The 18,393-nt window shown below is 36.1% G+C and overlaps 3 protein-coding genes across 4 annotated transcripts in view; 1 reads left to right on the top strand and 2 right to left on the bottom strand.

Moving 5' to 3' along the window:
• The window catches only part of mon2 (MON2 homolog, regulator of endosome-to-Golgi trafficking), a 49,891-nt gene extending 40,423 nt beyond the window's left edge, over positions 1–9,468 (bottom strand). For both annotated transcript variants that reach the window (XM_079858928.1, XM_079858929.1), the window contains exons 1-6: positions 9,035–9,468; positions 4,759–4,822; positions 4,546–4,673; positions 3,146–3,277; positions 648–777; positions 443–540 (exon numbers count right to left, since the gene is read on the bottom strand). In XM_079858928.1, the coding sequence (XP_079715054.1) occupies positions 443–540; positions 648–777; positions 3,146–3,277; positions 4,546–4,673; positions 4,759–4,822; positions 9,035–9,154 (672 nt within the window). In that variant the 5' untranslated portion in view covers positions 9,155–9,468. The remainder of the gene's footprint in view (positions 1–442; positions 541–647; positions 778–3,145; positions 3,278–4,545; positions 4,674–4,758; positions 4,823–9,034) is intronic.
• avpr1aa (arginine vasopressin receptor 1Aa) overlaps positions 1–18,393 on the top strand; it is a 675,329-nt gene that overhangs the window by 118,837 nt on the left and 538,099 nt on the right. The gene's annotated exons all lie outside the window — the stretch shown is intronic.
• slc6a13 (solute carrier family 6 member 13) overlaps positions 13,028–18,393 on the bottom strand; it is a 34,102-nt gene continuing 28,736 nt past the window's right edge. Inside the window, exons 13-15 of the mRNA XM_079860146.1 lie at positions 17,996–18,096; positions 14,792–14,962; positions 13,028–13,546 (exon numbers count right to left, since the gene is read on the bottom strand). Of these exons, the coding sequence (XP_079716272.1) occupies positions 13,382–13,546; positions 14,792–14,962; positions 17,996–18,096 (437 nt within the window). The 3' untranslated portion in view covers positions 13,028–13,381. The remainder of the gene's footprint in view (positions 13,547–14,791; positions 14,963–17,995; positions 18,097–18,393) is intronic.

Raw genomic sequence — 18,393 nt, 5'->3', positions numbered from 1 at the left:
AAGACAGACTTTTTCTTATTTTATTTTTTTTACCTCAGAATAGTTTATATCTCACAATTCTGACTTTATATCTCCCAATTGCGTATTATAAAGTCAGAATTGCGAGATATAAACATGCAATTCTGAGAAAAAAGTATATTTCAAGTATATTTCTTGCAATTGCGAGTTTATATCTCATAATTCTGACTTTATACGCAATTCTGACTTTATATCACGCAGTTCTGACTTTTATAACCTGCAAATGCGACTTTATATCACGTAATTCTGAGATAAAAAGTCAGAATTGTGAGATTAAAAAGTCGCAATTACCTTTTTTATTTTTCACTCTGTGGCGGAAACAAGCTTCCATAGTACTTTGTACTGTTTGCCACCAAGGAAAACCATTTTTGACCCAGGAAAGACCCTGGAGTGCATGTTAAACCCCAATTGAAAGATGGCGCACCTGGAACAACATGTATGCGTCTTTAGCGCTGGGTCTCAGCGTGCTGACGGAGCGCCGGTTACTGTTTCCCTGGACAGCAGGAGGTTCATCCATCAGACCTGCGGTGAACCGATACAAAACACATAAAGAAACAGGACACAGGGCTCGGGATACAGGAGGAAATGCAATGCAAACATTCCCACAGGCTATTAAAGTTCTCGTTCACCTTTGAATTTGTCATCCTCCGCCACCATCCGCTCAAACACCACGGTCACGACCTGTCTGACGGTGGCGGCCGCCGTGTTGTTGGTGATGTTATCTTTAGTGAAGTGCAGCCGGAAACACAGAACGATTGCCTGAGATGAAGCACAAAAGCAACGGCTGCACTTTATTTCACATGTACTCACAGCGTTTCTGCCTAAGAAAGTCCCGGGGAATATAAGCAGGGTTTATACAGAGACTGTGAAATGAAATTCCAGGACTTTCAAGGACTTTTCAAGCATTACTTTTTTTGGTTTTCAAGGAATACAATCAGATATGTGACCCTGGACCACAAAACCAGGTATATTTGTGGCAATAGCCAACAATACATTGAATGGGTCAAAATTATCCATTTTTATTTTATGCCAAAAATCATTAGGATATTAAGTAAAGATCATGTTCCATGAAGATATTTTGTAAATTTCCTACTGTTAATATATTAAAGTTATATTTGTGAGTGGATGCAGCAACATCGAGGACTTCATTTGGAGAATTTTAAAGGAGATTTTCTCAATATTTAAATTTATTTTAGGCACCCTCAGATTCCAAATTTTCAAATAGTTAAAATAGTATCTCGGCCAAATATTCTATCCTAACAAACCATACATCAATGGAAAGCTTATTTATTCAGCTTTCGGTTGATATATATAAATATCAATATCAGAAAATTGACCCTTATGGTCCAGGGTCACACATCGGACTTATCAAACAATATCTTTAGCATTTTTTAAACTCAAACTACAGATGTAAGGTATCCAAAACACAACTTACAACATATTTCATAATATATATTAAATACAAAGATTATTGTTCAGTAAAATTATATTTTATATTATAATGTTGGCATACTTCATATCGCGAAAAGGTCTAATGGGGGTTTATCAGTGTTTATTTTGCATAAAAAAAGATTGTATTTGTGTTTTTTCGACATAAAATAATTTAATATATATTGTATTTAAGTAAGTCAAGCACTTTTCAAGTAGCTCTTCGTAAATCTGGCTGTTTTCAAGTACATTAAGCACCTTGTATGAACCCAGTATAAGGCAAGTACATGGGTTAAGGTTAGGTTTAGGGTTAATACATAGTTATTATTAACCAGTTTAATAAGTATATAGTATGTATATGGGGAACAGGACTGTAAAATTAAGTGCTACTAAAGCAACATTGATGACGATTGTGAGAGGTTTCAGTTACACTAGTTGAATAAAATGCATTTATGTACTTGAAAAACTAACTTTCTATAGGTATATATTTCTATATTTTCGTTTAGGACGTTCCTCCTGACATCCATTAGATCCTGCTTAGAATTAAACAGGCTTTTTTTTATCCCACTGTACCTCTGAAACTTCAATATGCAAATCAGGATTCCCACAGCTTTTGAATTTCCATAATGTTTACGTGAACTTTCCTGTCATCTGTGATTAATGTTTGTGATGAATCATTATAAGTGATAATACATAACACAATATTTAAAGCTGATAATACTATAAATATTTATATTCGCTATAGAAACTTCCATGAATTTGTTTCATTCAAGATTTTTATTAACTTCCTGTTCCATGACTTTTCCAAACCTGGAAATCATTAACACTCCCTGACATTTCCAGCTGTTGATATGTAAATGTGGGCGGGCATATGTTTATGATCTCACAGATGTCACATCATAATTCTTTATGATAAAATATGGAAATTAATGTATAATCCAACATTTAAATTTTAATAGATAATTATTTACAAGTTACGTATAATTATTTATCATTATTTAAATTATTTATGAGTTATGACCGTTAATAACCGATAAATTGCCGATGTTATAATTATATACTTACTTTGTTGTACTAAAGAAAATTAAAAGTTTATATTGTATTTATATTTATGTTTTATAGACTAAAAAGTTTATATTCCACAACTATAAGTGTGCTACAATAACTATGCTATAATACTATTAATAAATATATGCATTTTCAAATGAACATTACATTAATGCTTTTTTACTGAAATAAACCATTCAGAATAAAAATAAAAAAGCTAATTGTAAAAGAAAGTAAAAAAAAAAAAAAAAAAATTCAATGTAAACTAAAGTATTTAAAGTTACAAAAAATTATTCTGAGATAAAAATGTCACAATTAAAGATATATTTTTTATTCAAAAACAGGCTCAATATGGCTTCCAATAAAATAATATTTTATCATATTAAATATTATATTATAAATATTTCTTAAAAATTCAATTAAAACACTAATGTTGGTTGAAAACTGTTATGGTGCAGATATACTCCCAGTAAAAGTAATAAAAAAAACGAATGTCACAACAATTCAATTATATATTCCTTTTGATTTTTGGGCAAAATATCACCCTGACATATTTTCATGAGTTTCCGCAATGACTTTCTTCAATCTTCCTACACAAAAGCCCTCAGTGAGTCGTCTCCATCCCTCAGTGTGTGTGTGTTCTGAACAGTACCTTGGACAGGACCTCGTCATGCACGATGGTGTTGGTGGTGAGCAGCACCAGGACCGTCTGCAGCAGTTTGAGCTCCTCCAGGCCGTTCTCCATCAGCTGCCACAGCATGTTGATGATGTTCCCCGCCGCCGCCTGCACACACACACACACTCGTTAACTCAGAGGAACGCTGAGACTCTGGTGTCATTACTCTGAGACTCCAGCGTTCTCATTACTGTGGCAGTGCTGGGTATCATCTGGTACTCTGACATGCAGAACGCTCCTTATTGTTGATTTATGCTGAATATCGGCTTTAACTAGATACACAGCTGAGCTTCCTGGTGAAACTGCTTAGGGGTGTGTGTGTGTGTGAGAGAGAGAGAGAGAGAGAGAGAGAGTGAGAGTGTGTGTGTGTGTGTGTGTGTGTGTATGTATGTGTGTGTGTGAGAGAGAGAGTGAGAGAGAGTGTGTGTGTGTGTGTGTGTGTGTGTGTGTGTGTGTGTGTGTGTCAGTTTGTGTGTGAGAGTGTGTGCATGTGTCAGTTTGTGTGTGTCCGTGTGTGTGTGTGAGAGAGTGTGTGCATGTGTCAGTTTGAGTGTGTCCGCGTGTGTGTTTGAGAGTGTGCGAGTGTGTTTGTGCCAGTTTGTGTGTGTGTGTGAGTGCGAGTATATATGTGTGTGTGTCAGTTTGTGTGCGTGTGTATATGTGTGTGTTTGTGAGTGTGTGTGTTTGTCAGTTCATGTGTGCGTGCGTGAGAGAGAGTGTGTCAGTGTGAGTATGTGTGTGAGAGAGTGTGTATATGCGTGTGTGTGTGAGTGTGAGTGTGTGTGTGTGTGTGTGTGTGTGTGTGTGTGTGTGAGAGAGAGAGAGAAAGAGAGAGAGAGTGAGTGTGTGTGTGTGTGTGTGTGTGTGTGTGTGTGTGTGTGAGAGAGAGAGAGAGAGAGAGAGAGTGAGTGTGTATGTGCGTGCGTGCGCAAGGGTGTGTGTGTGAGTGTGTATCAGTGTGAGTGTGTGCGTATATGTGTGTGAGAGTGTGTGTGTGTGTGTGTGTGCGAGGGTGTGTGTGTGAGTGTGTATCAGTGTGAATGTGTGCGTGTATGTGTGTGAGAGAGAGTGTGTGTGTGTGTGTGTGTGTGTGTGTGTGTGTGCGTGTATGTGTGCGTGCGTGCGCGCGAGTGTGTGTGTGTGTGTGTGTGTGTGCATCAGTATGAATGTGTGAGAGAGAGAGTGTGTGTGTGTGTGCGTGTGTGTGTGCGTGCGAGTGTGTGTGTGAGTGTGTATCAGTGTGAGTGTGTGCATGTATGTGTGTGAGAGTGTGTATACGCATGTGTGTGTGTGTGAGTGTGTATCAGTGTGAGTGTGTGCGTGTATGTGTGTGAGAGAGTGTGTATACGCGTGTGTGTGTGTGTGTGTGTTCTGACCTCAGACACGACCTCGTGTGACATGAGTCTCTGAATGGCAGCGAGACACAGCTGTGTGATTTTGGGCTCTTTGGTCCCGCAGCCCATGAGGAACGGCTGCACCACTTCAGAGCTGTTCTCCTTCAGCGCTGAACACACAACACAACACGCTTCGTTAATCACCACACGGGCCGCTCATAACACACACACTTCATCGACACCACATGCGCTCACCTGCCAGGATGTCTGTGTTTCTGGCAGCGATGGTTTTGATCTTGACAATGCCAGATTCTGCAGCCTAGAGACAAACACACACTCACGTCAGATCCTTTACGGAGAAACATGAATTGACGTATCGTTAAAGCGATGTAGATAATTATGGTAACACTTTACAATAAGGTTCATTAGTCAACATGAACTAAGAATGAACAATACTTCTACAGCATTTATTAATCTTAATTAATATTAATTTCAACATTTACTAAGACATTATTAAATCAAAGGTTGTGTTTGTTAACATTAGTTAATGCACTGTGAACTAACATGAACAAAGATTAATAAATGCTGTAACATGTATTGCTCATGGTTAGTCCATGTTAGTTAATACATTAACTAATGTTAACTAATGAACCTTATTGTACAGTGTTACCATAATTATTTTCATGTTATGGAATTAAAAAAATAAAAAAATATATAGAAATACATTCTAAATAAAAGAGAATTCAGAAGTGTGCTGTGGAAACATGAGTGAGTGTGTCGGTGCCGAGCCGTGATGCACACGGAGTTTAACAGGCCACAATGACTCTTTTCTCCCAGAACAGCAGGGAAACACGTCACACACACACACACACACACACACACTACGCTATCTGTTCGGCTGCCTGATTCCCTCTCTCCATTTCTGCTTGTCACATCTGATCATCCGTCTCTCTCGACTCCTCACACACTCCGGGGAGATCCACGGGCTGTTAAAGACACGAGACGCTCGAGTAACACACACACACACACACACACACACACACACACACACACAGCTGTCTGTCCTCTGTTTGACAGATCTGTGTTTGGTGTCCTCATCTGATAAGGTGAAGTGCATGATGGGCTCAAGGCGATGCGTTCTGCAGGAGAAAACCAATGTCTGATGTTTGGCAACAGATCTGGGATCTGAAGCGTCGCTTCCACACAGTTGTTCACCAGTTTATATATCATCAACCACAGGAACCATTCATCCAAACGCAAAAAGAGCAAACATTTGCACCAACCGTTATTTCTCATTTGTGAAAAATAAATGCAAAGAAGCAATACGTTTTTTTTTTTATCCACTAACATTTGAAAACATTTCTTGCGACAAAAAAGTCATATTTTAATTTTTCCTTGCCATTCTTCTTCTTCTGTCTGACACTTAAACGACTGTACAGATTAGAGTTATTATCATTAAATAACACTAAAACCATAATAAAAGCATTACTTGAAATAAAACACACATAAACTGAAAAAACATACAATTAAAAAAAATTAGACATTTTCATTTAGTTTAAGTCGAAGTATTAAAATAACTAAAAAATACTATACAGAAACATTTTAAAAAAAAAAAAAAAAAAAAGACAAAAACGCAACATAATTACTAAAACTTGTTTACTAAAAAATTTAAATTAAAACAGAAAATCTAAAAAATAAAATCTAATTAAAAATATTGATAAAAACTGGGGTTGCAGGATTTTTGTTTGGAAATTTACAGGAAACTTTCAGCCCCTTTGCAAACCTACCACCCTAGCAACCACCCCGAGTACCCTAGCAACCACCCCGAGTACCCTAGCAACCACATAGCAACACCCTAGCAATCACCCAAAGATGGCTTAGCAGCCGCATAGCAACACCCTAGCAACCACATAGCAACAGCCTAGCAACCACAAAGCAACATCCTAGTTAATCACCCCAAATGCCTTAGCAACTGCATAACAACCCCCTAGCAACCACCCCAAATACCTTAGCAACCATATATCAACATCCAATCTATCTACTCATTTTAATTTATCTATCTGTATCTGTCTCTCTGTCAAACACTTTTAAAATCACTAAACTAAAACTATTTCCAACTTAAAACCTGTAAACCTTCAACCTTAAAAGCTGTTAAAACAAACTTTGCTAATCTAGTTATGCCTTGTGATGCATCTAATAATGCACTGTATGATCTCATGAATAAGTTTAACCACAGTTATAATACTTCTGATACAGCTTTAATGCATTAAAATACATGAGAAGTAACAAGGAATCTGCAAATATTATAATGCAGTCTAACTTTGGTTATAATTATTTATGAATAGACAATGCATCACAAACACTGTCCATTTCCTATTTTCGAACAGCCATTTTCTAAAGTGCCACGTGTAAAATTAGGAAGTTTCTCCTTATCTTTCATCCATCAGTCAGCAAACAAAAACCGGTCTGATTCTCTAGAGACACAGTTGTGTTCCTCGACTCGGAGTCTCTGAATGAATTCATCCACAGGAATGAGGTTTGGGATGAATCTAGCGCTGTTGATCAAGAGGCCGCGAACCCTCACATGCAAAACCACGAACCCATGGAGTCAGAGAAGTCAAAGCCTCTTTCTCTCAGAGGAACACAGCGTGTGTGTGTCAGCCTGAGATCTCCAGCAGGTCAACGGCTCCTTTATATCTGGGAAAGCCTCATGAAGTGAGCTCAAGTCCTGCTGGGAAGAGTCGGCAGTCGTGTTCGACGTCAGAGTCACTCGCGGTTTATCTTAGTAATGAACTACACAAAAATACAGCAAGTGTTTAAACTTCACTTGAAGAGCAAATAACGTGCGTCAGGTGTGCTTTACTTTTTATGTTTTTAAATAAAGCCCCTGTAAACTTCATTGTTACATATAATATTGTTGTATTATAATGCTATTATATTTAGTGTGTGCAATTCAATTATTTAGTTGTAAATAAAAAGCCTGATAATGTCACTGTTAAATACCTAGAAGTGTTGTGTTATTTCTCCATGTTTCTCACTGACACTCTCTAACTTCACTCACTCACTCTCTCTCACACACTCACTCACTCTCTCTCTCTCACACACTCACTCACTCTCTCTCTCACACACTCACTCACTCTCTCTCTCACACACTCACTCACTCTCTCTCACACACTCACTCACTCTCTCTCACACACTCACTCACTCTCTCTCACACACTCACTCACTCTCTCACACACTCACTCACACACACACACTCACTCACTCACTCACTCACTCACTCACACTCACTCTCTCACACACACTCACACACTCTCACTCACAGTCTCTCTCACAAACATTCACTCACACACTCACTCTCACACACACACACACACACACACACACACACACACACTCACTCTCTCACTCACAGTCTCTCTCACACACACTCACTCACTCACACACTCTCACTCACACACTCTCACTCACAGTCTCTCTCACACACTCACACTCACAGTCTCTCTCACACACTCACACTCACAGTCTCTCTCACACACTCACTCACTCACACTCACACTCACACTCACTCACACTCACACACACACTCACTCTCACACACACTCTCACACACACTCTCACACACACTCTCACACACACTCTCACACACACTCTCACACACACTGATTAACTTCAACAACTCAATTGATTGATTGCATTCCATGAGCTCAGATATCTGGATAAATCAGTGATGTATGCCCTTTGCCTGCATGTCATTCTGCTTTCAGATGATTGACAGCTGCTTTACGACACTTTGATGGATAGTAACAATGACATATCAGCCGAGTGTGTCTTTCAGACACCGTCACACAGATTTAAGGAGTGCCTAATAAACGCATTATTATTATATATTTATTATTATATATTTTATTTATTATTATATATTTTTTTTAACCTAAGACAAATTTTATTTAATAGCCTATTATTTATTTAGCAACTTATTGCATTTGCTTAATCATACCATTATATATGAAGACATATTATAAATAAATGATTTGTAAATTTTATACATGTGCAGAGGAAATATACAGGCCAAGTTAATACTTCTTTTTTTTATCTAAAATGAATTGCATTCAATAATATTTATTTTGCATTTTATTGCATTTTCTTAATCATACGACATTTAATATTAAATTATTTGTATATTTTTTTACATGTGCACAGCAAATATACTGGCCAATTTCAAGTTTCTAATCTAAAATTAATTTTATGTAATAACATTTAATTGTCAATTTATTGAATTTGCATATTACGATATATATAAATGAACACTTTTCACATGTGCATTATGTACATACAGTCAAGCTCTTCACTGTCAACGTACAGGAACTACAACGTACACACATATAGCTATTATACACATACAGTCACGAGTGTATAAACAAATACAGACGAACCAATAGATATAACATCATTACATACGCATATACACAGATATATGTAGTGAATGTATATATATGTTATAGATCCACACATATGTATGTATATGTACCTCTTTGACTGGAGGGAATTTCTTCTTGCACTCCATGGAGAGAGAGCGCAGATCCGCCTGCATGTTCTCCAGGAGTTTCTTCACCGCTTCAGGGCTGCTGGTCGACATCTTCACACTCATTCGACACTAATTCAACTCTTATTAATGATTAATAACTCAATTAAACCGAGCGGGATATGTTTCGGCTCCAGCGCGAGACACATAAATATCGCTCGGTGCCGCTCCACACACATCAATAAACGAGTCTGTCTTCAGCCGCACGCGCTCTCGTGTGTCGCACACATGATCATAATCATGCTGATCGTTATGATCGAGAGGCCCTGTATGATGTTTATGATCTATACGTGCGCTTCTCGCCTGAGTTTCATGTTTTTTTTCTTCATTCCTGGATCCCCATAATGCCTGTGCGGAAAATGACACGTCACGTCAGGCGTCACTTCCGTAAACACTGACCGGATCCGCAGAGAGGGAGGGAGGGGCTCTGGCGCCCCCGCGAGGCGCTCAGGGGAACTGCAATGCTTTCACAAAACGGAACAAAACACTCAGAAGTACGTGATATTCGATTATATTTTTAAAGTTAAGTTTACCTCAGGAATTATACTTCAACATACTGAACACTGAACTATCTCTATAACACATTTAAACAGCTCTTAAATGCACGTAAATAATCATTATTGAGGCTATTTTCACAATATTAGAATATTCTAATACTGAACTAAATCTAAAATACATTTAAACGGCTCTCAAATGTAAATAATCATTATTGAGGCTATTTTCACAATATTATAATACTGTACTAAATCGATAACACATTTAAACAGCTCTTAAATGCACGTAAATAATCATTATTGAGGCTATTTTCAAACTATTTACATACTTTACTGTTGATATTTCATCCTATTTAACCTTGTGTTGCAATATTGTCATCAGAGAGATGCATTTACATTTTAGATACTTGTGTCCAAAGTGACTTAGATGAGAAGTCGGGGTTAATACAAGAAATCTTACATTAGCATAAAACTGACATTGATTTTATCCTATTTCATTGTTGATATTTTATCATATTTAACCTCTAAATGCTATGATTTTGCTCCTTAGAGAGCTTATTTAGCTTTATGCATGCTTGTGTTCATGCAAATGCAAATAAAGTTTAATTTTAAGAGGAAAAAATACTTTTAGCAAAGCATGTGCATTTCAGTTTAGGGCTGCAACGTTAGGGTTAGGGTCATACTTTCATCCAAAGTCACTTATGTGCATGAGAAGTATTCACAAGGAAATTTTACATTCATGTAAAATTAACAAAACCATTTCAATTTATGTTAATGCAACAGCACTGATCCGTTAATGTCTGACTACAAATGCTGGATTAAATATTACGCAAACCAGCGCATACCAGTTTTTTCTTTAATCGATGTAATGTACATGAGTAATACAGTATATCTGGCTCAAATGTAACACATTTACAAAGTTGTAAAACCAAAACTCAAGCTTTCTGTACAGGTTATATACACAAAGACTGCAGTTGGTCTGCTTACAGGACACTTCATATACGTCATCACAACATGTACCAGAGAACACACCCACATCTGATCAATCTGATTGATTTGTGCAGACGTTAAAATTTTACACATTTGTTAAATTCTAGACGACAACCGTACTCGGCTTTTAATAAAGTTTCGCAATAAAAATACAAAATCGTGAGATACAATGATTTATATCCTAAAACACTCTCAAGTGCACAAAAGTATTGATCAATAACCCTGTGTAACACCGCAACTGTTATTCCTCCTCATTCAGATCTAACATCTTCATAGGCTTTAATAACTAACGCATTCTGAGTATAAAACCTCACAGGCTTTGCTGTATTTATAATGCACATCCACATGGATTCTAAAAACACTGTTTTGCTTCCTTAGAAAGCAGATGCATTGATTGTATGAACTGAAACAGTCCTAAAGACACTCCAGTTTCGGTTTCCAACATCTATTTTGATTGCGTTCCTCTCTGCCACCGGCTGGGCAAAGGGTTTGATGGAGGAAATAGTTCACAGTAAAATGAAAGTTATGTTACTCACTGGACTCATGTCGCTCAAAACGTACTTTTTCCCCTCTAGAACACAAAATAAAATACAATGAAATCAGTGACTGGGATCTTTTGTGTTCCACTGAAGAAATGCAGCTTTGGAAAGACATGAGGGTATGGAAGCTTGTTTCCGCCACAAAATAAAACATTTAAAAAGATAATTGTGACTTTTTATCTCACAATTGCGAGTTTACATCTCGCAATTCTGACTTTATTTCTCAGAATTGCAAGATATAAAGTCAGAATTGCGTGAAATAAAGTCGCAATTGCGTGTTATAAAGTCAGAAACTTTTTTTCTCGCAATTGCGACTTTATATCTCGCAATTCTGACTTTATATCTCGCAATTCTGACTTTAAAACACATAATTGCGAGTTTATATCTCACAATTCTGACATCTTTTCTTAGAATTGTGAGATATAAAGTCCAATTCTAAGGAAAAAAAGATTTTATTTTATTTTTTATTTTATTTATTTATTTTTTTACCTCAGAATAGTTTATATCTCACAATTCTGACTTTATATCTTGCAATTCTGACTTTATAACACGCAATTGCGACTGTATTTCTCAGAATTCTGACTTCATATCTCGCAATTCTGAGAAAAAAAGTCACAATTCTGACTTGATATATCGCAATTGTGAGAAAAAAAGTCGGAATTGTGAGATAAAAAGTCGCAATTATTATTATTTATTTATTATTCAGTGGCGGAAACAAGCTTCCATATGAGGGTAAACGATGAAACAATTGCATTTTTGAGTGCACTTTTCCTTAATAAACAACACTAGAGCTAAACAGCTTATGCAAATCCTTCCATCCATCATTTGAAGATCCAAAAGGCTTTTGGGTGAATTGCAAAGGATCTTCCCGTTTCGATTCAAGGCATTGTGAATCTACTCAGATTGTCAACTTTTAAAAGTTTTAAAACTTTTAAAGTGTCAATATTACTGAAAGCAGAAGAAATAAAGTCAAAGAAAAACAGATTTGTAATTACATTATAAGAGCTGCACGATTCTGGATAAATTGTTTAAAATAGAGATCACGATTCTCCCACGATTCTGAATAGACAACTAAACAAAACAGTTAAAATTTGAATAATAAAAAAGAAAAATTTTATCGGGTTGAGTGAATGATTCAATGACTCACTCATAAATACTTCACTTGTTTCATTACTGGGTGAATCAGCGTTTTTGAACAAATCTCTTTAATGAATGAATGATTCATTGACAAATATATTTTAAGTCACTTGTCGCCACCTACTGGTGTAACAATGTAATTGATTCAATCTTTATTTAAAGCACCAAGTTACTTTCAAAAGGTGATTTACGCTTACGTAGACATCAGTTTATATCCGAACTATAATCTTTTATCCCAGTACTTCTGTGATAATTTGAACAAAAATTATATCCAATTAAAAATGTATAATTATTATGAATATATAAAATAGCAAAAGTTACACACATGTAAATTAAAAATGGAATATATATATATATATAGATATAATTTTGTGTAACTTTTGCCAGTCTGATCAATTTACTGCAAATCCAATAAAAATTTAAATACATAATTATATTATTATAAATACATATAAAGTGGCAAAAATGACACAAAATGATATAAAAAAAAATGGGAACACATCATTTATATATATATATATATATATATATATATATATATATATATATATATATAATCTTTTCTTCTTCCAATTTTTATATAATTTTGTGTAACATTTGCCAGTCTGATCAATTTAATGCAAATCCAATCAAATTTATATAATTATATAATTATTATGAATATATATAAAGTGGCAAAAGTTACACAAAATTCTATATAAAAAAATGGGAAACAAGTGTGTATATATATATATATATATATATATAATTTTTATTTATTTTATTTTTTTATGATATTTTGTGTAGCTTTTGCCAGTCTGATCAAAAAGTTAAATCCAGAATAGACATCAAACATTATGTTTTACTTTAAAATAAGTGTGATTAGTTTACAGAAGTAAAACGGGTTGCAAACAGTGTTTCAACATTCTGCTGTCTATAATATTGACACTTACTGGCTTTAACCCTCTGAGCAACGAGAGCAAGCATGAAATCAGAAGGATCTTCAGATCCTCTCACAGACTCGAGAGGTCGAGGGTCATCCTGGCGTGTCGTAAGGCGTATTTGGCTGCCAGTACTGTGTGAGGTATCATGGGAAGGTTTTGAAGCACCACCCTCGGGGAAACACGCAGTGGTCCGTCACGGGACGGCACAGGCTAACAGTGCGACTCTTTCTCGCTGACGGGTAAGTACCCGTCTTTGTTCGGGGCGTTTCGCTGGCGAAGAGTCTCGCCGTCGGCTGAGAAAATGGCCTGAGTTTTCTCCTGTTCTCGTCTGGATTTGGGCAGGTCCAGCGATGGCGTGATGAGCTCGTTGAAACGCTGAGGATAAAAGAGTGGAATAACATAACAACCTAATTCTAATACTGTTTTACAGTAACTTTGCATAGTATGTAATTGTTCTCAATCAGTCTTGGGGGAAACGCATTACAAGTAACTTGAGTTATGTAATCAGATTACTTTTTCAAGTAACTGGTAAAGTAACGCATTACAAGTAACTTGAGTTATGTAATCGGATAACTTTTTCAAGTAAAACGCATTACTTTTATAATTTACAACAAAATATCTGAGTTACTTTTTCAAATAAGTAACGCAACTTTTACTTTGTTTTCTCCTTTAATTACCTGACAGCTCTCTTGTCCAGAGGCGTTGTGTGTAAACATGATGGTTATTGTAGTTCTAGACTAAAGGTGAGCGTGCCTTTACTCATCTCACTTGCACAAAAAAGATTCAATATTCCTCAAAATGAATAAAATCAGTGAAATGCAGAATCTGAATACTATGCAGACCTCCAATAACTAAATATGTTAAATAAAACATATTTTTTTATGCATTTAATCTCACTTCATTGAGGATTATTATTACACTTTGGTAGTGAAAGGGTCTTTACATTTGCCCAAAAATGTAACTTTTTTGTTAAAAAAATAACAACCTCAGCCCAGGTGAAAAAAAAGTAACGCAAAAGTAACATAACGCATTACTTTTCTAAAAAAGTAACTAAATAACGCAATTAGTTACTTTTTAAGGGAGTAACGCAATATTGTAATGCATTACTTTTCTGAAAACGTAACTAAGTAATGCAATTAGTTACTTTTTAAGGGAGTAACGCAATACTGTAATGCATTACTTTTCTAAAAAAGTAACTAAGTAACGCAATTAGTTACTTTTTAAGGGAGTAACGCAATATTGTAATGCATTACTTTTTTAAAAAGTAACTAAGTAACGCAATTAGTTACTTTTTAAGGGAGTAACGCAATATTGTAATGCATTACTTTTCTAAAAAAGTAACTAAGTAACGCAATTAGTTACTTTTTAAGGGAGTAACGCAATATTGTAATGCATTACTTTTCTAAAAAAGTAACTAAGTAATGCAATTAGTTACTTTTTAAGGGAGTAACGCAATATTGTTGTAATGCATAACTTTTCAAAGTAATTTTCCCCAACACTGTTCTCAATGCATTCCTCAAAATTTGTAGTATACAACCATAGCACACTATGTGGGACATTTCATCCCATAATGCAATGCACTTGACTGTGATTTCTGGTGTGATGCATGGCGTCGCTCACCTCTCGCAGTGAACCTTTAGCGGTGCTCAGTTTATAAGCGGCCCACAGTGGGATGCAGACCATGGAGGAGAGCGCCAGCAGCCAGCCCAGCGCGTAACCCCACCACGGGTACACATACTCGTTATTATACTTCAGAGGAGTGTATTTGATCAGGGAGAACGCAAACGTACCCTGAAAACACAAAACTAGATTAGAGCGCTTGGTCTTAAAACTTGATTCAATTAAAACTTTAAAAGACAGAGTTTCTATAAATGCAGCAGTAACCAGAATCTATCTATCTCTATCTATCTATATATATATATATATATATATATATGTATATAGATAGATAGATAGATAGATAGATAGATAGATAGATATTCATCTATAATATAAAATGCAGATTTGGTGCTTAAAGCTACACTGTGTAACTTTTTTAGTTGATTCTTAGCAAAAAACACTTAGTTCTTTCAAAAATATATGTGCTCATTAATGTATATTTACTTCTTTCAAGTAATAAAGTATTCTCTTAAGTTTATAATCTGCCATTGAAAGTACATACGGGTGAGGGGTTCGAATGCCGGTCGCCATGTTGCCCCTCCATCTTGAAACTACATTAGCCAAAGAGGGACATGCCTGTAAATTCAAGCTTCGCCTTTTGCGTTTTTCACTCAGTGACACCTGACGAATGCGAGGGGGAGATTACTCGCGAGCTCGCGATCGAGTGCCGGCAGATTTGAAAGATAGTGTGGTGTGTGTGTGTGCGTGCGTGCGTGCGTGCGTACTCACATTTGAAAGAGAGAATTAAAACGTCAACGCTACAGACAAAACAGCAAGACCATAGTCAATATTGGAGTAACTTTTCCCAGATGGAAAGAGCTCATGAGGAGAAAAGATTTTAAAACGGACGCCGAGGTTGCCTGCTTTCTTCTCGACAGGTAATTCAGCCTGTTGTAATTCATTTGTGTAAATTCGAAGTTTTATAGTTGCTTGTCTAACCATAGCATGGTTGTGCATAACGCCAGAACGACCTCTAGTATAACTTCATCCTCGCGTCAATGGTGAAAAAGTATTGTTTACCTTGTAACATAAATCTGTGCTGCGACGGATCACAGGTGATGAATAGTTTTAAAGGCGCAATTTTTTAAGCTATATAAAAAAGGACACTGTAAATTTTAGTTATTTTTAATTGCTTTTACTTTGTACACATTGTAACGTTAGCCTAATCTGATTATGCTGGGATAGCCGATTCCAAGGGTGACGTTTACCTCCTGACATCTGTCCTGTAGTTTTATTAATTTTAGACGTATTGTTTATTATTGTCATGGACGAAGTGATAACTGGAAGCCATGTTAATCTTGGAATAATACGGCCACCGTAGGAGTTAAAACGCCCTCGGAATTGAGAGGATCAGAAACTAATATTCACTGGGTAGTCATATACAATTTCACCGCTAGATGGGGGTAAAAATCACACAGTGTAGCTTTAAGAAACCTTTCTTGTTATTCAATATATTTTGCTGTACTTATTACAGTTTTTCTCGATTGCTTAAACACATTTCTTGAAACTATGCCTCGTATTCTCAAAACTATAAACACAAATCCATAACGTCTCACCCAATTCCCCAAACATCCTATTTTCAGGTCAAAATGAAGCTCTACACTCAAAACCATTCACTCTTGCTGAAAAACCAAACTTTGCCCTCAAACAGGACACACAAGCCCTCAAAATCACACACACTACAACATAGTCTAACACACTGGTGCAATAAATTCAAAACAACATTTCCAAAACTGGTAAGTTATGTTGCTTGTGGTTCCCCCATCACAAACCTTTTCACATGATGAACACAAAAGACACAACCAGTGGATACATTGGCACATTTTTATTCATACACAGAAAACACACGCACACAATTTTTTTTTTTTTTTTTTTTTCCTGTTTTACTCTTTTTTTTTTTTTTTTTTTTTTTTTTTTTACTCTCACCTCTAAATTTTTTTTTTATATTTACTTACAGTAAGATGTGTGTGACCAACATGACATGACAGTAAAAGAGCACACACAAACCATATTCTAATATGGAATTCGAATTGTATTGGAATGGTAAAGAGTGTTGGTCGTGACAGGAGGGCCTCCACTCAAGGATACAATATGATGGACACGTCTAAGAATGTTCCACATATGGTTGAAATACCATCATTGGTCTAGAAAGATAACATTCTGGGAGTCAAGACTATAAAGGAGAAAGGATGCCCTCCCTTCACTGTCACACTCTGTGTTACTCTGTGTGACTGTACGACTGCTGGCCTTTTCTTGCAAGAAAATAAACCTCATCAAAGACTACTGGAAATGTTTGTCTCTTATTCAGTGATAGAATTTTGTTTGTCACCACACCTCCCTGAAGGTTCTCGAGGCGACGGTAAAGTGACTCAAATTTGGCCTTACTCGTAGCCCAGCCTCCCTCATAGTCATACCATTGACAAAGACATGGGCAACTAGAGTGGCTTGAATTTCATCTGACACTGTTGTCTTCTTGTCCTTGCCCTTCCTCCTCCTCCTCATTCTTATCCCTCCTCGATCTCTTCCTTCATGTCTTTCTGGATCCATTGTTCCAAAACCCAATAAACTGATTTGGGCCCTTTTATCTATCTATTGAAGGATCTGGTTGATGTGTGTTAAATTTTGACTCTTAGTGTTTCCACCTGGGTAATTGTGTGCTAACTGAGCTGAAGCTGTGCTGACTTGAGTGAACAGTTTTGAATGCTAGTGCTTTCTAAATGACAACATGGTCTAAGCAATGAGAAATGAAGGGATTTGTGTGTAGAGTTTTGCAGTGACAGTTCAACCAATCTGACTCATGTGTCAAAACAGGGAATAGTGTTTATAGTTTAGTGAAATGGGTGTGCTTTTTGATAAATGGCGTTATGGTTTTGAAATTTTAGTTCAAAAGCCTGGTTATAGTGTTCAAGCAATTGAGAAAAACTGTAATAAAAAAAGAGAAACTTTATTGAAAAACATTTAAAAATTCTTAATTATTCTAAACTTCTGACCAGTAGTGTGTATTTCTGTATGTACATATATATATATATTCTGTATAAACACATATACATTCAGTTTGACAATGATACGTCTGCTTGTTATTTTAAGAGGTTTAATAAAGGTTAAGAAAATCTTCAAATTATCTTATTTGGAAGTTGAATAAAGTATAGAAGGTGAAAGACTCACAAAACATGTGGCTGGAGTGAAGAAGAGCCAGCAGTATTTAATATACGGCCCAGGACGGTAACCAATCATGTCCTCGATATTGTCATAGAACCGATTAGCACCTGAGAATCAACAACAGCAAAAAGAAAGAAAGAAAATGACCAAAAACGTGACCGATAAGAGATTAGTCCTGTTTCTTATTATTTATGTAATAATTTAAATAATATTAATATGTAAATATTTAATCAATATACAGTCAAACCAAAATATATTCAGACACCTTCAACATTTCTCACATCATCACAGATTATTCACTATAGTTTAGAAAATGGTAATAAAATATGAGCAGAACTCAGTTGATATTTGACTGGTTTTGTCCGTCCTTCTGTTAGACTGTCTCACACATGAATTATGTTGAA

This window comes from Squalius cephalus (genome assembly GCF_949319135.1).
Source record: "Squalius cephalus genome assembly, chromosome: 23".
Classification (NCBI taxonomy): Eukaryota; Metazoa; Chordata; class Actinopteri; order Cypriniformes; family Leuciscidae; genus Squalius; species Squalius cephalus.
The sequence above is the reverse complement of the archived record's forward strand: the minus strand, read 5'-3'. Positions and strand labels throughout refer to the sequence as shown.